This window comes from Tamandua tetradactyla, chromosome X, assembly GCF_023851605.1.
Source record: "Tamandua tetradactyla isolate mTamTet1 chromosome X, mTamTet1.pri, whole genome shotgun sequence".
NCBI classification, from domain to species: Eukaryota; Metazoa; Chordata; class Mammalia; order Pilosa; family Myrmecophagidae; genus Tamandua; species Tamandua tetradactyla.
The window spans coordinates 61,544,551-61,565,630 of record NC_135353.1 but is presented as its reverse complement, the minus strand read 5'-3'; the positions used below and the strand labels follow the sequence as shown (position 1 = coordinate 61,565,630).

Sequence of the window (21,080 nt, the reverse complement as noted above, 5' to 3'; positions counted from 1 at the left end):
ATCATTTATGTAAACTTCCTGGTACACAGTAAGCACTGAGTACACCATAGCTGCTATTGTTTGCATTTCAAAAGAGAAGCACACAGATATGGTCTCTCTCTCAAAGCCAACTCAGCAAGTTAACTTACTGCCCTTTCCCCTACATGGGACATGACTCCCAGGGGTGTAAATCTCCCTGGCAAAGTGGGACAGAACTCCCAGGATGAGCCCAGACCCGGCATCAAGGATTGAGAAAGCCTTCTTGACCAAAAGAGGGAAGAGAGAACTGAAACAAAATAAAGTCTCAGTGGCTGAGATTTCAAACAGAGCTTAAAGGTTATCCTGGAGGTTATTCTTATGCATTAAATAGATATCCCTTCTTAGTTTATGTTGTATTGGAGTGGCTGGAGGGAAGTACCTGAAACTGTAGAGCTGTGTTATAGTAGCCTTGATTCTTGAAGAGGATTGTATAACTATATAGCTTTTACAATGTGACTGTGATTGTGAAAACTTTGCATCTGATGCTCCTTTTGTCCAGGGTATGGACAGATGAGTAAAAAAATGAACAAAAAAAAAAAGAATAAGTGAGGATAAGGGGCATGGATGTTTTGGGTGTTCTTTTTCATTTCTATTTATATTTTGATATGTATTTTTTGAAGTAATGAAAATGTTCAAAACTTGATTGTGCTGATGACAGCACAACTGCATGATGACACAGTGAAGCATTGATTGTACTCTTTTTTTTTTTTCTTTCTTTTTTTTTTTTTTTACATGGGCAGGCACTAGGAATCGAACCCAGGTCCTCTGGCATGGCAGGCAATGATTGTACTCTTTGGGTGATTATAGTATGTGAATATATCTCAATAAAATTACATTTAAAAAAAGAGGAGGACAGGCCATGATGGCTCAGCAAGCAGAGTTCTCGCCTGCCATGCCAGAGACCTGGGTTCGATTCCCAGTGCCTGCCCATGCAAAAAAATAAGAGGAGCACAATGCTCTGGTAGCATCACCCTGGAAGTGGAGAGTATACAGGTCCCATATCCCAGTCTTGAATTTGTAACCAATAAGTATTAGAGCCTCAATTTTTGACCCAGTACCCTTAGCACTCCTGAAATGGTAAAACTGCTCCCCTTCATTAAGGGGAAGTGCTCATCTCATTTTTTTTCTCCATTATATCCCCTGCAGAGTTCCTAGCCCTCAGAAATAATAAAAACAACAACAACAACAATAATTTGCATTTATTGAAGGCTTATTGGGCTCTAGGTAAACTCCTTATGTGTTTAACTCATTTAATCCTCACAATAATGCAGAGGTAGTTACTATTAATATTCCCAAAATACAAGAGAGGAAAAGGAGACTCGGAGAGCCTAAGTAAATTTATGGTAGTTTGCCATCAAATCCTATACTCTTTACCATACATATTATATCTGAGCTTCATAAATAGTTGTTAAATTAATGAATGAACTGCAGTAAACTCACCAATAAAAGAATATGGTTTGAGGTGGCCTGAGAAGCCATGGGCTGTACTCTCCTACTGCTGCTGTTGTAACTTTAGCTAGCAAAAATAAGGATTAATTTAGAAGATAATGTTCAATATGTGTCCATAAAAAATGCTCTAAAGGTGAAGAGACCTCGTTTTGATGTATCACTAGTTTATTTAACTTGCAAATTTATGGATCTTGTCAGATATGCTCCTGGAAGTATTCTTGACTTAAATAAGGTTGCCACAAAACTAGGAGTGTGAAATGAAGAGTATATGACATTATCAACGTCTTAGTTGGAATTGACCTGGTTGGAAAAAAGTCTAAGAACCATATTCAATGCATAGGATCTGAGCTCAGCAATTTTGGCGCAATACCCCAGCAAAGGAAGCTAAAGGAAGAACTTTCTGACTTATGAACAATGAAAGAGGCTTTGAACGATTTCATTGAAGATTGTGCTCAGCAGTTGTTTGAATTAACAGATGACAAAGAAAATGAAAGACTCGCATATGACATATCAGGATATTCATAGCATCGAAGCCTTCTATGAAAGATTGCTATTGCAGTTCAAGCTCCAGCAGAAACCAGATTGGATGTTCCAGCTCCCAGAGAAGACTCTATAACAGTACATATAAGGAGCACCAAAGGACCTATTGACTTTTTTTATATGAAGTAGAGCAGGATAACACAAGTAACAAAATGCCTGAAGATGGAGGGACTCCCTCAACTGAAAGCAGGCCTCCAGAGTATACTGAGGAAGAAGAAAATCCTCCTCAGCAAAGTGAAGAATTGCTTGAAGTGAACAACAGACTAGCTGTAGCATTTGAGAATTAATGTATTAAGTTTTGGGGTGACATCCCAAATGGATGAATTATGCCTTGAATTTGCTTCTCAGAGTAATAAATCATCTATGGAGTTTTCTTGTTCACAGTTAGTAGTATCATTGAGGACAGTAGTATCTCCTTCCTACTCAGTGGTGTTAAGAGGGGTAGCATCTTGGAGCGGTCCACTGCTTAGATTAATGGGAAATTATGGTTTCTGTATTCAAAAGCAACTCTTTATAATTACCCACTACTTTTTGTCAATTACATAAACATCTTGCCTACAGAAATAACTTCATCACAAAGAATATCATTGAAACAGACATCAAACTTCAAATGGAAAGTTCTCTGTGGATTCTACTCTTTTTCTTCAAGGATTATGCATAGTATATAAAAAAAATTGCCTTATACTGGTTCATATTTACATTTAACTGTTGTAATTGAGTAGGTGTACACAGTGAATCTGAACGTGATGTCTTTGTATACATCTGTATAATATTTACATTACTTACGAAAAATGTCTAAGTGAAACTTCACCATTGTAAAGCCAAAACAATGTATATATAGAAAGCAACTGACCAAAAAAAAATGAATATGGTTTGCATACTTTTGTAAAGTCTTTTTTCCCTTCATGACTTTCCTTGGACTTCCAGAGTAAAGTTAGTGAAATAAAGACTTTTCTTCATCCTTTTCTGCCTCTCAAATATCACTCCCAAACAACAAAGATAAAAAGGAATAGAAACACTAAAACTCCATCTCTGAAGGGATTAGGAGAGCTATGTAACCCTGATCCACAGAATATGAAGCCAGAAAACTGTTACAGGAGTGGTATCTGGTTTAGCAGTGTGGAAGACTGTCAAACATAAGTCCTGCAGAGAGGAACACTGATGAGCAACAAGTAGTTATGCCCCATCAGAATTCTGGAAAAATTTAAGAATTAGAGGCATCAAGTCCTGTAATAGTGGGAGGCAAGGCAGAACACTAAAAAAAGGGTGAGGTATTTGGAAGTCTGTGTAAGGGGTGATTAGAAATTCCCCATCCCCACCTCTATCCAGAAGAGCCAGGTGACTCCAGCTTTACCTCTGTGAAAAGCAGGTTAAATTAATTCAAAGAAGGCCCAGAGCTGGGACACTAGGCCCAAAGGAAGGTAGGAGTGAGATGGGGCACTAAAAAGAGTGATGAAGTCTTAATACTTATTGGTGAGAACGTCAGTCTCCTTCTTTCAACACAGCTCCAAGTATACTGATAGCCAGTATATGAACCCCAAGCAGGAGATTGGAGGATTCTTCCCTGAAGAAAGTGACTAACTCAAGAGCTATGACCTACATATATTGAAAAATAAATAAAAATAATAAATAATTTAAAAACAGCTGGCTAGCCAATTGCTCAATACTGAACCCTGTAGATATCAGATATTGAAAGAAAAGCCTCCAATGCAAAACAGAAAAACTGAAACAAATAAGCAGGAAAAACAGGCAAAACAGAAGAAAACTTCAAAGAAACTGAATATCTTCAGAAAAGTTAGAGAAAATGCCACGTTTTTTTAAATAGAAGCAAGATGCTATTAAAATAGAATAATTAGGTGCGATGGTGGCTCAGTGGCAGAAATCTCGCTTGCCATGCTGGAGACCCGGGTTCAGTTCCTGGTGCCTGCCCATGCCAAAAAAAGAAAAAAAAAAAAAATATATATATATAGATAGAATAATTAAACAACAAGAATTAACTCTTATAAATGGAAAATATAATAGCTAATAAAAAATTCAGTAAAACTGCTAGAACACAAAGTCTAGGAATTCTCTCAGGAAGGAAAACTAAAAACAATGGCATCGACAATACGGGAGAAATAATAAGACAATTAAATATCAATCCAGGCAATCCTATATACAAATAACAGTATTTCCAGTGAGAACAAAGAAAATATTGTTGAAGAAATTATTTAAAATATATAAGAAAATTTCCCAGACAGAAAACTTCTAGATGAAAAGTCCACTGCATGGACAGCATAATATGTATCAAAGACTCAGAAGCCACCATGAAACTTCATAGTATGTAAAAACAAGTTGCATAAAAAAATCAGGTATCAGAATAATACTGAGGTTCTCAATAGCAACAATGGAAGTTAAAAGACAATATGCCATCCATTCAATGTGCTGGGGGAAAATGATTTCTAATCCAGATTTATATGCTCAGTCAAACTGTCAATCAACAATGAAGATAGAATAATGACTTTTCATATATACCATCTCAAAAATTTACCTCTGTACACCTTTCTCAGGAATTATGGAGGATATGCTCCACCAAAATGAGAGGATAACTAAGAATATAGGCGTTAGGAGATATTTATAGTTATTCCAGCTCAGAAGAGAGAGAAGGGGAATTTCCAGGATGATAAGGGAGATCCTAGCTTAATAGTTGTGCAGCAGCCTTAGGAAGCAGCAAGTTTAGATTGCAATAGGAGAATAGAGGGTGCCAGTAAAAACAAATGAAATGGACTGACAAGGGATTTTTCAAGTTGTATCATCCATGACATTGTTTTGAGAGGATTTTACAGATTCACTTAAAGGTGTGGAAAGGCTGTGCAAATGAGAAAAAAAGGCAATTATTAATTCCAGAAAAACCCATAAGTTATACAAGAAATTAATTATAACCATAGTGTACTACATGGCTCAGCAGTGAATGCTTATTACATAGATATAATATTAAAATGCTGCACATGGATTTAACTAAAAATTGTGACATAACTGGGTTGTGGGTTTGAAGGAGGATAAGGTAGTATAAAAATCCTAAAATCCAACTAAACTATAATAAGGTGTAAAAAATTATGTCCAAATTATGTAGCAGTACAGTATTTAGAAAAATAGAGGTAGATACCAGGACAAAATGCTAAAGGAGATGAAAATGAGCAGAGGAGAGGGTCCCACCCCAAACTAGCCAACACTTTCAATGCAAATCCATGGTCCTCATTCTGGAGGGAATAGAATAAACTTTTTTCACACACTGGGAGGGTTTATGTCTGATCCAATCTGTTTGGTGGTGGCCTGAAGGACTTGCTGTTCCAGTACTCACCCTGTGTGTAGAAGGCAGTCCACAAAGTTCTCTTGCCCCAGTCAAGTCGTGCTGCTTGGGGCAAGAGATGGCTAGCTATAGGTGATTCAGTGTAGTGCCAAGGACCATGAAGGAACTGTTTCCTGGGGAATAAGGAACATTCAGAACTGAGAAAATGGGGAATTCCAAGGTCCACATGTGCATGCCCAAAACAAGACACATGCAGAAAAGATCAGGGAAGTCCCTATGCCTTGACCTGGAGCTATTCTCTAACCTCATTGTGTGGATAAACCCAGAACGAGAGCACTTACACAGCTCAATCTGCATAGGCTGGGGATGGTGTTTTCTTTTACCACCTCTCCTCCTACTACTCCTTATTCTTATGCTTCTTTTTTGTTGTTAGCTCCTGGCATTCAAGGAAAGCTCTGTCATAACATTAGCTGGATACAAGCTTAAGGAACAGATGCCTCCATATCTAAATTCCAGTGATAACACATTAAAATATCAAATTGCCCAGGTTTCAACAAAAGGTTATAAAACATACAAAGAAACAGGAAAGAATGGCCTAGGCATAGGAGAAGATAAAAGTTTTAGAAACAATAAGTGAGGAGGAACAAAGACTTTTTAAAAATGGTCATAAATATGCTCAAAGGGCAAAAAGAAAACATGATTAAAGAACCAAAGGAAATCAGGAAAATGATAGATGAACACAAAAGAGATTATCAATAGAGAAATGGAAATTATGAAAATGAAATAAACAGAGCTGAAGCCACAGTAACAGAAATTAAAAATTCCCTAGATGCTTTCAACAGCAGATTGGAGCTGGCAGAAGGAAGATTCAGAGAACTTGAAGATAAGACAATTGAAATCATTCAGTACAAGGAACAGAAAGAAGAAAGAATGAAGAAAAGTGAATGGAGCCTGAGGAAACTGCACCAACACATACATTGTGGGAGTCTCAGAAGGAAAAGAAAGAAAGGAAAAAAGAGAATATCCAAAGAATTAATGGCTGAAAACTTCCCACTTTTAATGAAGGCATGAATATACACATCCAAGACATTCAACGAGCTCCAAACGAGATAAGTCCAAATAGATCCATGCCACAGTATATTATAATCAAATTGTCAAATGCTAAAGATAAGGAGAGAATTCTGAAAGCTACAATAGAGGAGCAACATGCCATGTCTAAGGGAGCTTCAAAAATATTATGTGTTTCTTTTCTCATCAGAAACCACTTATTTAAACTGTTGAAAGCAAAAAAAAAAAAAAAACTGCCAACCAAGAATATTATACCTGGCAAAACTGTCTTTCAAAACTGAGGGAAAGATTAAGACACTGCCAGCTAAGTAAAAGCTATGTAATGTGTCACCACTAAGCTGACTCTACAAGAGATCCTACAGAGGGTTCTGCAGATTGAAAGGAAAGGACTATAGTTGCATGAAATTGCATGAGAAATAAAGATCTCCAGTGAGGGTAATGACATGGGTAAATATAAATGCTAGTACTTCTGTATATTTTGTTTTTCTCTCCACTTTTTATTTCCTACAGAATCTCAAAGGCAACTTCATAGAATGCAATTGCAAATCAATGGTTTTGAAGTTATAAAGTATAAACATATAACTTGTGACAAGAAGTTTATAAAGATGGAGGGTGGACTATTATAAGGAATAATACTTTGTATATTCTATTAAAGTTAAGTTGGTATCAAAGCAAATGAAATTTTTATAGATTTATGGTGTTTGGATATTTAGTAACTCCAATATTCTCCAAAGGAAATATTGGAGAATATGCAAGTTTCCCAAAGGAAATATTGGAGAATATGCAAACTCATAGATACAGAAATTAGAGCACAGGTTGCCATGGGTGGAGAGATGGGGGAATGGGGAGTTAATGCATAATAGATGTAGGGTTTCTGTTTGGGAAGATAGGAAAGTTTTAGCAGTGGATGGTGGTAAGGGTACCACAATATTGTGAATATGATTAATCACATTCAATAGTATGCTTGGGAGTGGTTGAGATGCAAAAGTTTATGCTGTATATGTTCCCGCAATTTAAAAAAAAAAAAGAGCAACTAAAAAGACAATAACTTTTAAATGCAATTCATGATAGTGAATGAGCTCTACCAAAGGAAGAGAAAAGGCTCAAAGGGGTATTTTTTTGGGACATATGAAAAATTAGAATATAGACCATAAGCTTTATATCAATGTTAAATATCTCAAACTTGATAACTACACTTAAGAGTCAGTTACATAAGTGACTATCCTTGTACTTAGGAAATGTACATGGAATTTACTATGTGTTCAAATAGCATGATATACACAACCTACACTCGAGTTTTCAGAAAATGATTGATAGATTGATAGATGGCAGATAGATAGATAGATAGATAGATAGATAGATAGATAGATAGATAGATAAATGATAAATAGAAAGATAAGATGACAGAATGATATGGCAAACATGGCAAAATATTAAAGTTGGTAGTCTGGGTATCTGGGGAGGACAGTAGAGATATATGTTGGAGTTCTCTCTCTATGGGGTTTGAATTATTTTTGTAATTGTCCAGTATGCTTGAAAGTATTTTAAAATAAAATATAAAAAAAAAGAAAGAGAAATGAAAATGGTTGCCTCTCAGGAGGCAAGAGAGGGAGGCCAAGAGATTTCTTTGTTGCTGATTTGAACCTTATAGTGTTTATTGATATTTGTTTGTTTTAATTTTTAAAGAAACAGGGCAATAGTCACAAAAGGTTGCAAAACACTTCTATAGACAATGGGTAGGCTTTCATTGAAAGTTACTGTGCAAGGGAGAAACACTTTGTTAATGCTTTCATTTATTCATTTACTATCTCGCTCACTAGAATGTATGCCTCACAAGGGCAGAAGCGAGTAACGTGCAGTAAACATTTAACAACAATCCTACAGAGGGAAATGTTCTGATCTGTATTATTTGCCTATTTCTCTCATTATGCCCGATTTCAAATGCCAACAGATGTCACTGACCACACAGTTGGGAAAAGATACATACAATTGGCTTTTGTGAACTGGCTCCAATGCACCACTGACAGAAACCCTGTCTGTCCGTTTTACTGGTCTGTCCAGGAAGTTCAACATAGTGCCTAGTACATGGCAGGTGCTCAATAAATAGCTGTTGATTTACTGACTGAATAGGGATTAAACAACAGGAGCCCAGGAATAGGAGACCACTGAACACTAAATTATTTGATCTGAAAAAAATTCCATTTGAAATTCTGAAAGAAAAATAATTTTAAAAGCTGGAGATATTAAGAGACAATCTGCCAGTAATTGGAAATCTTTATAAGAGTATGATGCTAAAGTCAGATTGTCACTCCGATACTAGGTCACCATCAACCTCAAAGGTTATCATGGCCCCAAAGGCAAAAAAGGTAGCTGTGTATCAGGAATTCCAATAGTCACTTTAAACATGTTGCCATGTTTAATTTTCATGATAATACTGAAAGATATAGATCACCAACCCATTTTAAATATGGGGAAACTAAGACACACCAACCCTATCTTGACCAAGCTCACACAGCTAACACAAGCTCACATAGCTAACAAGAGTCAGAGCTAGGATTTAAACCCAAGTTTATCTAATTATTTATCATATGCTGTTTCTGCTATACCAGTTACCTTCAAACACACTTTTAAGCAAGTTAATTTGAGGAAAGGAGTGTTTTGTTTATCAGACATAAAGATAATTGTCCCATCCTTCTATAATTCTTTCATTATGAAGGTCTAGCTTAGGCACCTGCAAAAAATGGGGGTGGAAATGCATCCAAACAGGCTTTTTTTTTTATTTTACATAAGCTCTGGATTTTTCATTTTAGCTCTACTTCCTGTTCTAAAGCAAAGTGCAGGTTTCCTAGCAACCAAGCTAATGGTATCCTTTTTGCCTTAATTACCTTATGTTTTCCACAAGTTCAAAGGGATTGGATGAAATATTAAAAGTAGAAGGTCTGAATTTTTTATCATTGTTTTGAGTTGTGTGTGTGAGCCTTGTAAAAGAAAGAGAGGCATTTATTATAAATATATGGTAGTATCAGTGGTGATAAAGTTCAAATCCAGCACTGTTAATATCTTTGCTGGTCACTTTTTCATTAGAATCATATCAGCAAACTTTACTATCAATGCTCAGGACAGAAAGAGATAGGTAAACATAAATTGCATCTGAATCATTTATGCAGAGAGAAAGCAGCCAACAGGATGAAGAAATAATGAGTGGCTATAAAGGACAGTATCATGGAGAATGTAAATGTCAGACACAATCAGCTGCCTATCTGACAGCCTTCTTCCTTGCTAACAGAATTTCACTTTTGTTCACACTTCCCTAGCAACCTTAGGGTAAATAATGCTGGTCTTATTCTTCTTTCCAAATTATTGGCTTGCACATGGGTGTGGGACACAATTGTGACCAAGAAGATGTTGGGTGGGTACATCTCCCTGGGGTACGTATAGGAAAGACTCCTTAAAAAGAGATGCAAGAAAGGGACAGTTCCCAAATTTGCCTCTGCATATTTCTACATATATAAATAAATAAATATATTATGAATAAATATATATAATAACATATATATAATATATATTTTTTCACTTATATATATTTCCATATATTTCCACATCTGTATGAGAAGTCTGGAACTGTGGCAGCCATCTTGGGACCATGACAGGAACCAGCTCATGAGGGGAAGCCAGCATGCTATGGCTTGCAAAGTGGAAAGATGAAAAGAACCACATTCTCTGAAGACATCATTGAGCTGACAAATCAACTGACCCTGTTCCTAGAGCCTCCCTACCTTCAAATTTTGAAAAGAAAAATTAGGCCATTTTGTGTTAAACTGTCTATTATATGAATGCCAAAAACATTCTAGTATATGCTAGAAATTTTTAATTAATATATATTTTGTTCTCAATCATTCTGAAAATGTATAATTTCTACCTCTGGCCTTTAATGTATAGAAACTCTCCCCTATATTTTTCTAATCTAACTGGCTTCCTTTGTCTCCCCTTTTTCCTCTCATATCCCTACTCTACTTTGTAATCGTCTTCTTTGTTTTTGTCTCTGCTCTCTATTCTTTTCTCTGACCACCACCCATACACACACACTCCATGTTCTTCCTCTATCCCTTAAGTGGTTGTGATTTGAATCTGAAATATATCTATATAGACATACATCTACACATATACAAATGTTATTTCCTATATATTAGAGAGGAACACTTCCTCTCTATTCCTAATGATTCCTTGCATATAGAAGGGCTCTGCTAGCAAAAAACTCCTGGCCTCTCTTCATCCACTTATTCATTCCTCCCTCAAAGGAAGAATGACTTAACCCGACCAGTCAGTTTTGAAGGAGAACTAAACATGAATATCCCTGTGCTTTCCTGTCTTCTTTCTCTTGAAAGCAAGTTACCTCCAGGAAGCATGTATTCTGCTATGCTCCTCCAGGCTGTGAATTTTACAAAAGATTGCCCCCATAGTGGAGGAATACAGTGGTCCAGCAATGTTGGTGACTAGGTAGAGATGTCAGCTTAATACTCAGGTTCAGTATAGGGATGCTTAGATGCCTAGATAGAAGCTGCATTCTCCAACACCAACTTATTGATAATGGTGATATTTTGTTCTGTGCCAACTCTTATATCTTATCTTCTGAATTGTCCCAGAACATGGGCTGGAAAGAGCACTTCTTTTACTAGGTCCCATTGAAGAGCATCTGTATATATTAAAGTTTGTTTCCTGTTCTTAAATGTATCTTATTTATTCTTCAAGACTATATGTTATCATTGTGGGTTGCTTGAAGGTGGAAAAAAATTCTCCAAAAATGTGTCTGTTTTACAAATGTTTGCTGCAAAAAGGGGTGTTTTTTATTTGTGTGGTTGCCTCCTATTGATCAGGTCTCCTTTGGAATAGGGCTCAGGATAGGAAAAATATTTACTCCCCAATTTTTGAGGTTCTTTGCTCATGATAAGTTGTCAATCTGCACTTACTTGATCTGACTCCAGCTGCTCAGGAATTTCACCTCTAGCTGCTGCCTCTGTATAGGCTTGATAGAAGGACTTTTCATGGGACTCGACAGTAATGGTCAATACAGCAGGCCTCTCAAACCTTTGGGTTGTTCCTCAGAATCTGATGGGGGTATGCTTATAAAGTAAACTGTAGAGTGTCATAGGGAACAAAGACATAGGTTCCATCGGTCATTTTCAAATCAGGAATCTATTCTAAGAAATGCCTCTGAGTCTCTCCCCAAATCAAAGCCAAATGCATACACGTGATCATTATTGAAGCCAACAGAGAGGTTATGGCAGAAGCATGTTTATAAAATATAGCACCAAAAACTATTGAATGGGATAAATAAATAAATGCATTATAACCAATTAGTTAGAGAATTCTATCTTGTGCCTCCAACATAAGAAAGATGCTGAGGCCCTAAGCTGATACTGAGATAAGTTCAAGGATCCTGGACTAGGAATGGGGACAAGAGAGACACATCTTCAGGCAGTAGTGCCTAACAGCAGACAGAAACAAGAACAAATATAACAAATGGGAGCTAGCATAACAAAGAGGCTCTGGAGTTGGAAGATGTAGGTTTATATATATATATATATAGAGAGAGAGAGAGAGAATATGAGAGATTTATACTTTTCCTTTTAATTTTTTTTAATTGTTCAATGTAACATATATACAAAGAAAAGAAATCACAATTATTTTCAAATGAATTCAACACTTCAACAAGTAGTTACAGAACAGATTTCAGAGTTTGTTATGGGTTAGCACTCCACTATTTCAGATTTTTTTTCTTCTAACTGCTCCAAAACACTGGAAGCTACAAGATTTTTTTTCTTTTTTTGTGAGAAACAGCATATATACAAAAAAGCAATAAATTTCAAAGCACATCACAATAATTAGTTGCAGAACAGATTTCAGAATTTGGCATGGGTTACAATTCCACAATTTTAGGGTTTTACCTCTAGCTGCTCTAAGGTACTGGAGACTAAAAGAAATATCAATATAGTGATTCAGCAATCATACTCCTTTGTTAAACCCTATCTTCTATGTTAGATTTGTATTTTAACTCCACTAGTTACTAGCTGTATGCCCTTGGGTAAATTCTTTAATATCTCTCTACTTCATATGTAAAATGGAGGTAATAATATGTGCCTCATGGTCTGGTAGTGATACTTGAAGGAAACAATTCATATAACAGGCTTAGCACAAAGCACTCAATAAATGGTAGCTGTTATTATACCTAAGAATAAGAGGGCTAGAAGGAGAAGATGGGAGCTAGTCCCATAGCTACAATTGTTTTTATTACCTACCACCCACAAAAATACACTCCAACAGATTTTTTTAAAGCAGGTCTATTCACACACCATACAATCTCCAATAGATTTTGAGCAATTGTTCCCACCTTTACTAAGCCCATTATAGACACAGCATGGCACTAAGTCACACCCACCTATAAATGCTGCTAAAATAATAGATGATATGTACAACTTTTTAAAATCCAACTTCCCAATTATAATTGGAATTACTTTACACTTAATTTAACTCCTCCTAGACTTATGAAGCTATGTTTTTGGTAAGTCTACACTAGAATAGAGAGGATTAACAGGGGCCATGGTTGAAGAATGGCAGCTAGATCATGAGACTAAAAATCTTATATCCAATTTCGCTCTTGGCATGCTAAATGAGTTTAGTTTAAGCCCACTTGTGCTTTAGTACTCACATCTTTAAAATGCAGATTATGATGCATTTCACAGGTACATTGAGTAGTTTAATTAGTTATACCAGGGAAATATTTTAAGCTCATGGGGAAAGGCAAATGTCCTATTGCTACTAGTAAATTTTAATTAAACATGCTTACACAGAAACTTTAATCTCAACAACTAAGTGTGTTTAACTAAGTTCAATAACTGGTCTTTGTCATTTACATGTTGCTTCATCTGTTTTCCAAAACTTCATCTATTTTCAAAAATGATTTCTTTAAACTTGTTAAATACCCTCCCCCAATAAATTTTCCTCTTTGAACTAAAGCTGGTACCCCTCATTTTTTAAGATATAACTACAGGTTATGAGGGTGAGTTAAACACACATGAAACACACAAAACACATCATAACTTGAGTTTTCAAATGACCATCAGCTCCTTCAAAATAATTACCCTAAGAGGCTCTACATGTATTCTGAAGATTAGTCTATCCTTCAAATTCTCTAGGGATGTTTTGGGGGCCAGTTTGTGAGCTACACAAGAAATTTAGCCTCTTTTATTCATAATCACACAGAGTTTAATGGGAAAATAGAATGCCAGAGATGTTTGACAAGGCAAGGGTTTGAGTTAGTAAGAGAAACTAGAACCCAAGACCTCTCAATCCCTTTGTTCGGCAACACAATTCAACATCAATCCGTTTGGTCAAATTACTCCAGTAACAGGTCCATTGAGGGGAAAAAAGAGCCAAGCCAATAGTTTCAATTAATTGGCCAGTTTGCTTAACAGTATCCTTGGTAAGTAGGTCAATATTATCAACATTCTTCTGCAAAAGCAGCTATTGGATGAGTTTAGTAAGATGACCCAGTACAGGTAAAATTTTATTTGATGTACTGAAAGAGGCATTAAAATTACTTCATTGCATGGAAAATGTTAGGTAAAACTATGTGCTATGTGTTAGCTGAATTACAGCAAAATACTTTGATATATACTGAATTTGGTGGATGCTGCAGTGGGCCACCCAGATGCTCCTTTCAGGACTTAATCATACATTCTATCAGCTACTGGAGATGTTAGCAGGTTATAGGTGAGTGTGTCTCTGTTAATTGCCCTCAGTGGAGGAAAATCACTTCTCCCAAAGTCACATCTCATCAGCAGTGTGCTGGCTCACAACAGCTAACAGTTAAATTTTCAGAAGTTTTGTGAGCCAGTAAACATCATGTTGGTAGGCAGATGTCAGCCATGGAGGAAGTAATTATACCATGGAAATCAGTAAACACTACAAACCAGGACCTTTTTTCAGAAAGGTTGGCTGTTAATTACTATCACACCCCTGCACCCCTTTCTCTGATTCCTCCTGGACCCAGTCACTGGTAAATAAGCAGGTATAAAGGGCCAGACTATTTGTCTCAATTCTGGACAACTCTGAAGGGCCATCCCAGCTCCAGAACTACCCTTGGGACTGGCTGAGGTCTTTGCTGAGACTGTTTCTCTGTTCAGTTCTTCTCTCTACCCAACCCTACTACCTTCTCTCCCTCAAAGGTGTTGAGACTTAAAAGGGCTTCCCCAACAAGCTACCTGAACACAGATCTCAAGGGAAACCAACTTATGATACTGGGTTAGTGCTCCACCATACCCTGAACTGAATTTGATGATAGCACTTATAAGCACCATTGCCCTTATTTATTTGTCAGCTTCTACCATGAGACTATGAATTCTTTGAGATCAGGAATCATGTCTTATTTGTCTGTGTCCCAATACATATTAAGCACCAATGAATATTGTTTGGATGCATGGATGAATGTTTGCAAACTAACTGATTCTTCATGAGAAGTGTTGTGCATGTAGGTATTTATGTGGGTTCCTTGAATGTGAGACGGATTTATTTGTATTGTTAGGAGGGGGATACAACTGACAGTGGTATTTCCTGGGCAGGTAGGTACCACCATACCCATCTTTAATGTCTAGCATCATTAACTATACCTAAGTTCTTACCCTTAAACTCCTCTTTAACTTTCTTTCATTGACCTACCCTAATGACATTTCAAAAGGTAAGAATTTTTAGAACTGGAAGGACCTTTAGAGGTAGTCTAGCCCAATCCATCTTCATTTCATAGATGAGGTAACAGAAGCCTCAAGAGGGAACATTCACAGTCATGACATCATCAACATGGCAACCTGAGACATCCCTGGAAAAGTCTCCCCTAAGAGTCATCTAATAAACTCTCCAAAACTTACAACCTCCAGATGGGTCACTGGACCAAATAAGTCCTGAAATGCAGAGGGGCCAGCCTTTCCAGAACATCAATTTGTTCCATCCCTCTATCCCATATTATCAACAGCCCCTTCCGACATGAAGATGTTAGAATGGGAATATCCCAAATGCTCTTAAAGAGTGAGAGAAAGATCAAAGATGAGGGCAGAGTTATATACAGAATGTTGCATTCAACAAAGGAGTATGAGTGCTGAATCATTATACTGATATTTCTTTTAGCCTCCAGTACCTTAGGAGCAGCTAGAAACAAAACCTTAAAATTATGGAATTGTAACTCATACCAAACTGTGAAATCTGTTCTACAACTTATTGTTGTGATGTACTTTGAAATTTATTGCTTTTTTGGTATATATGTTGTATTTCACAAATTCTGAATCAAAAGGTAGGAGATTTCCATCCCCAGACTGCCAGTCTGGACCCCTCTATGTCATTCAGTCCTGCACAGCTTGGGAGTCACACAGAGAGCATGGCCCAGGTCCCTTCTGCTACAGATGCAAGCAATAGAGGCACTCACAGCAGCAAGTTATAATCCCTCACATATCCAGCACAGGGACCCAACTCCTCAGAGACTCAGGGCAAGACATAAGTAGGTGAGGTGTGCCACATACTAAAGGGCCCCAGGAAATTAGAGAGAGAGAGAGAGAAACCATGGCAGAACTTTTGGCAAGAGGTGCATACACTCAACCCAGTGTCCATTTGCAAACACAAAACAGTTATTTCTGAATTGACCCACCCGTAAAGCCTCACCAAAAAACAGGAGGGGGGAAGCTAAACTGCTGTAAGACAGGACAGGTCCCAGAGCTGAAAAGTATAAGGAAAAGGGGGCACTGAGTGAGGGAGAGACTTTAACCAAATCATAGGAGCTAGGGGGAAAATTCTGCATAAAAACTAACAAAACAGATCAAGATTCCCAGAAAAGGAACAGAAGAAAGAAACATTCTCTTAGATATGAAACAATTGCACAAAAAAATGCAATCTTAAAAATTGTACCACATTTCCGGGGCAAAATTCAGATGAAGAGTTGAGAAATTCTGAACACTTAAACACGGTGTGGTAGTTAGACTCAGTTGTCAACTTGGGCAGGTGAAGGTGCTTAGTTACATTGCTGTGGGCATGAACCAATGGCATGTGAACCTCATCTGTTGCTGATTACATCTTCAGTCAGCTAGGAGGCGTGCCTGCTGCAATGAATGATGTTTGACTTAATTGGCTGGTGCTTAAATGACCGACTCAACGTAGCACAGCCCAAGCAGCTCAGTATACCTCATCTCAGCACTCATAGCTCAGCCCAGGCCTTTGGAGATGCAGAAAGAAATCACCCCAGGGAAAGTTGTTGGAACACAAAGGCCTGGAGAGAAGGCCAGCAGAGACCATCCTGTGCCTTCCCACATAAGAAAGAACCTCAGTTGAAAGTTAGCTGCCTTTCCTCTGAAGAACTAATGTAATAAATCCCCTTTTATTAAAAGTCAATCTGTCTCTGGTGTGTTGCATTCCAGAAGCTAGCAAACTAGAACACATGGGTTACTCTAAAGATCCAAAATAAGTTTGACCAAGAGTCAAAGAAGAGATTTAACCCAAAGCCAATCAATAATAAAACTAGAAAAGATGGGAAAACTGACCATCAGAGTTAACGCATCAAAATAATCAGATGCATAGACATAGGCAAAAAATACAAGCTATGGTAAAAAACAAGAAGATATGGCTCAGTCAAGGGAACAAATGAAAACTTCAGAGGATTCATAGACTTTGGAGCAACCCCTCAAAGAAGTTCAAACAAACTTCCTAAATCAGTTAAAGGAAAATATGTTTGCAGAGCTAGGGGATACTAAGATAATGTGCAACCATAAAGGAGAATTTGAAAGTTTAAAAAGAAACCTAATGGAAATTATGGAGAGGAAAGGCACAATAGTGGAGATTGAAAATACAATCGAAGCATACAATAGCAGACTTGAACAGGTAGAAGAAAGAAATAGTGAATTAAAACAGGACAATCAAAATCATATAGTCAGAAGAACAAAATACAGAAAAAAATTGGGGAAAAAAATAGCAGGATCTCAGGTATTTGGTGATGGCATGAAGTATACAAACACGTGCGTTTTGGGTATCCCAGAGAGGGAAGAGAAGGGGAAAGTGGCAGAAAGAATATTTGAGGAATTAATCACAGAAAACTTCCCAACTCTTATAAAAGAAATAAATAAACGTGTCCAATAAAAATATGTACTCCATACAGAATAAACCCTGATAGACCCACTCCAAGATACATACTAATCCGAATGTCAAATGTCAAAGATGAACAGATAATTCTGAAAGCAGCAAGAGAAAAGCAATTTGTCACACACAAGGGAACCCCAATGAGACTAAGTTCTGGTTTATCATAAGAAACCAGGGAGGTGAGTAAGCAGTGATATGATACATTTAAGGTACCCAAAGGAAAAAAACTGCCACTTAAAAATTCTTTATCTGGTAAAACTCTCCTTCAAAAAATAAGGGAGAGTTTAAAATATTCACAGTTAAATATAAACTGAAAGAGTTCATTAATAAAAGACTTGGCCTACTCTCTCTCTCAGCCAACACGACAAGCAAACTCACTGCCCTCCTCCTCTCTATGTGGGACATGACTCCCAGGGGTGTGGACCTTTCTGGCAACATGGGACAGAAATCATAGAATGAACTGGGACTCAGCATCAATGGACTGAGAATACCTTCTCGACCAAAAGGAGGAAGAGCGAAATGAGACAAAAGAGTGTCAATGGCTGAGAGATTCCAAAAAGTTGAGAGGTTATCCAGGAGGTTGTTCTTAAGCATTATAAAGATATCACCTTTTTAGTTAAGGGGTAATGGAGAGACTGAAAGGAACTGCCTGAAAATTTAGAGCTTGTTTCAGTAGCCATGTTTCTTGAAGATGATTGTATAATGATATAGCTTTTGCAATGCGACTGTGTGATTGTGAAAACCTTGTATCTGATGCTCCTTTTATCTACCTTATTGACAGATGAGTAAAACATATGGATTAAAAATAAACAATAGGGGGAACAAATGTTAAAATAAATTTAGTAGATTGAAATGCTGGTGATTAGTGAGGGAGAGGGGGAAAGGGTATGGTATGTACGAATTTTTTTCTTTTTTCTTTTTATTTCTTTTTCTGGATTGATGCAAATGTTCTGAGAGGTGATTGTGGTGATGAATATACAACTATTTGATGATATTGTGCGTTATTGATTATATACCAAGAATGGAATGATCATATGGTAAGAGTGTTCATGTTTGTATGTTATGTTTTAAAAGAATTTGAAAAGAAATAAAAAGACCCAGCTCACAAGAATTACTATAGGGAGTTCTTCTGGTTGAAAGGAAAAGACAGGAAAGAGTGGCTTGGAGTAGGGTGAAGAAATGAGGATCTCAATTAAAGGTGACTAAAATGGTAAATGCAAAACCCAATAACATTTTATCATCCATATGTAACTCTACTCTTCAATTCTTATGAGAGTCAAATACTATTGAACAAGAAAAAGGCATATTTCCTGACAAAACAAAATATAAAAAGGTAACATGGGACAAAAACAACATAAATAGGGAAAACAGATATACTGGAGCAGAAAATGTGCATGTTTCTGAAGCTAAGTTGGTATCTTTCAAATCAGTAGCTTATAGATGTAGGATGTATAATATAAACCCCAGGGTAATCACAAAGAAAGTATTTTTTAAAAATACAGAAATAAAAATGAGAAAGGGATCAGTTGGATACATCAGAAAAGATGAATCATACAGAAAAAGAGGATAAAATGAAGGAAAACAGAGACAAAAAAGACATGATACATAAAAAACAAGTGATAATATAGCTGAAATAAATAGTGTCTTTACAGTATTAACACCGAATGTTAATGGATTAAACTCCCAATCAAAAGACACAGATTGACAAGATGGATAAAAAAGCATAATCTAACTATATGGTGCTTAGAAGAGATTCACCTTAGAGCCAAAGAAACTAATAGATTGAAAATGAAAGGATGGGAAAAAAAGATATTCTATACAAATAGTAACCATAAAAGATCTGGGATAGCTATACTGATATTGGACAAAATATACTAAATCAAAACATTTATAAGGGACAAAGAAGGACACTATATATTAATATAAAGGACAATCCACCAAGAAGAAATAACAATCATAAATATTTGTACAACTAACCAGGGTGCCCCAAAATGCATGAGGCAAACACTGGGAAATCTGAAGGAAGAAATAGATATCTCTACAATATTAGTTGGAGACTTCAGTACGCCATTCTCATCAGTAGATAGAACAATTAGACAGAGGATCAATAAGGAAACACAGAACTTGAAAACATGTAAAATGAACTAGACTTAATAGACACATACAGAACTTTGCACAACAGAACAGCAGGATATGCATCATTCTCAAGTACCCATGGCTAATTCTCCAGGATACACCACATGTTGGGTCATAAAACAAGTCTTGATGAATTTTAAAAGATTGAAAATATACAAAGTACTTTCTTTGACTATAATAAAATGAAGCTGGAAATCAATAAGGCAGAGAACTGGAAAATTCACAAATATTTGGAGATTAAACAACATGCTTTTAAACAATCAGTGGGTCAAAGAATAAATTACAAGGAAAAATAGTAAATATTTGAGACGAATGAAAATGAGAACACAATATATGACTGCATTATGGGATGCAATGAAAGCAATGCTTGGAGGGAAATTTACAGCCCTGAATGCATACACTTAAAAAGAAGAAGGAGCTAAAATCAAAGATCTTACTGCAAGCCTGGAGAAACTAAACCCAAAGCAAGAAGGAAAGAAACAATAAGGATAAGAACAGAAATAAATGAAATAGAGAATAAAAAATAATAATAAGGACCATTGAGAAATCCAAAATTTGGTTCTTTGAAAAGATCAATACAACTGACAAATTCTTAGCTACATCGACAAAGGAAAAAAGAGAGAAAACACAAATAAAAAAAATCAGGAATGAGAGGGGGACATTATCACTGACACCACAGAAATAAAAGGACCATGAGAGAATCCTACGAACAACTGTATGCCATCTAGGTGAAATGGACAAATTCCTAGAAATACATGAACAATCTACACCAGGAAGAAGATTAGAATCTAGAATTAGAAGCTTTCAACAGACCAGATACAAGTAAAGATATTGAATCAGTCATCACCCCCCCACACACCCAGCAGAATGCCTAAGAGCTACTTCTGGAGGACCTCTTTTGCTGCTCAGGTGTGACATCTCTCTCTGTAACCCCAACTCTGCAAGTGAAATCATTGCCCCCCCCCCCTTACATGGGACATGACATCTGGGGGTGAAAGTCTCCCTGGTGGTGTGGGAGATGACTCCAAGGGATGAGTCCAGCCCTGGCACCATAGGGATCAACAATTCCATCCTGACCAAAAGGGGGAAAAGAATTATAATAAAGTATCAGTGGCTGAGAGAGTTCAAATAGAGTCAAGAGGCTACTCTGGAGGTCACTCTTATGCAAGCTTCAATTAGACATCACTACATATCATAACTTGCCAAACCCCAACCAAATCATTCCAGCCAATCCTAAAGAACACCTATGGCAATATATAAGATTCTACAAAGGTTCCATACACTAGAGTAACTTTCCAGAAACTTACAACCTCCAGATAGGTCCCTGAACCAGATAAGTCCTGAAACCTAGAGGGCCCAGCTTGTTCAGAATATCAGCTAGTTTAATTTCCCTACTCCATATTACTGACAG

The 21,080-nt window shown here is 36.8% G+C and overlaps 1 protein-coding gene and 1 pseudogene across 1 annotated transcript in view; one reads left to right on the top strand and one right to left on the bottom strand.

Moving 5' to 3' along the window:
• GUCY2F (guanylate cyclase 2F, retinal) overlaps positions 1 to 21,080 on the bottom strand; it is a 173,855-nt gene that overhangs the window by 133,266 nt on the left and 19,509 nt on the right. The window contains 2 exon segments of the mRNA XM_077146970.1: positions 11,332 to 11,437; positions 11,439 to 11,627. Of these exon segments, the coding sequence (XP_077003085.1) occupies positions 11,332 to 11,437; positions 11,439 to 11,627 (295 nt within the window).
• On the top strand, positions 1,544 to 2,294 carry LOC143670929 (transcription factor E2F6 pseudogene; annotated as a pseudogene).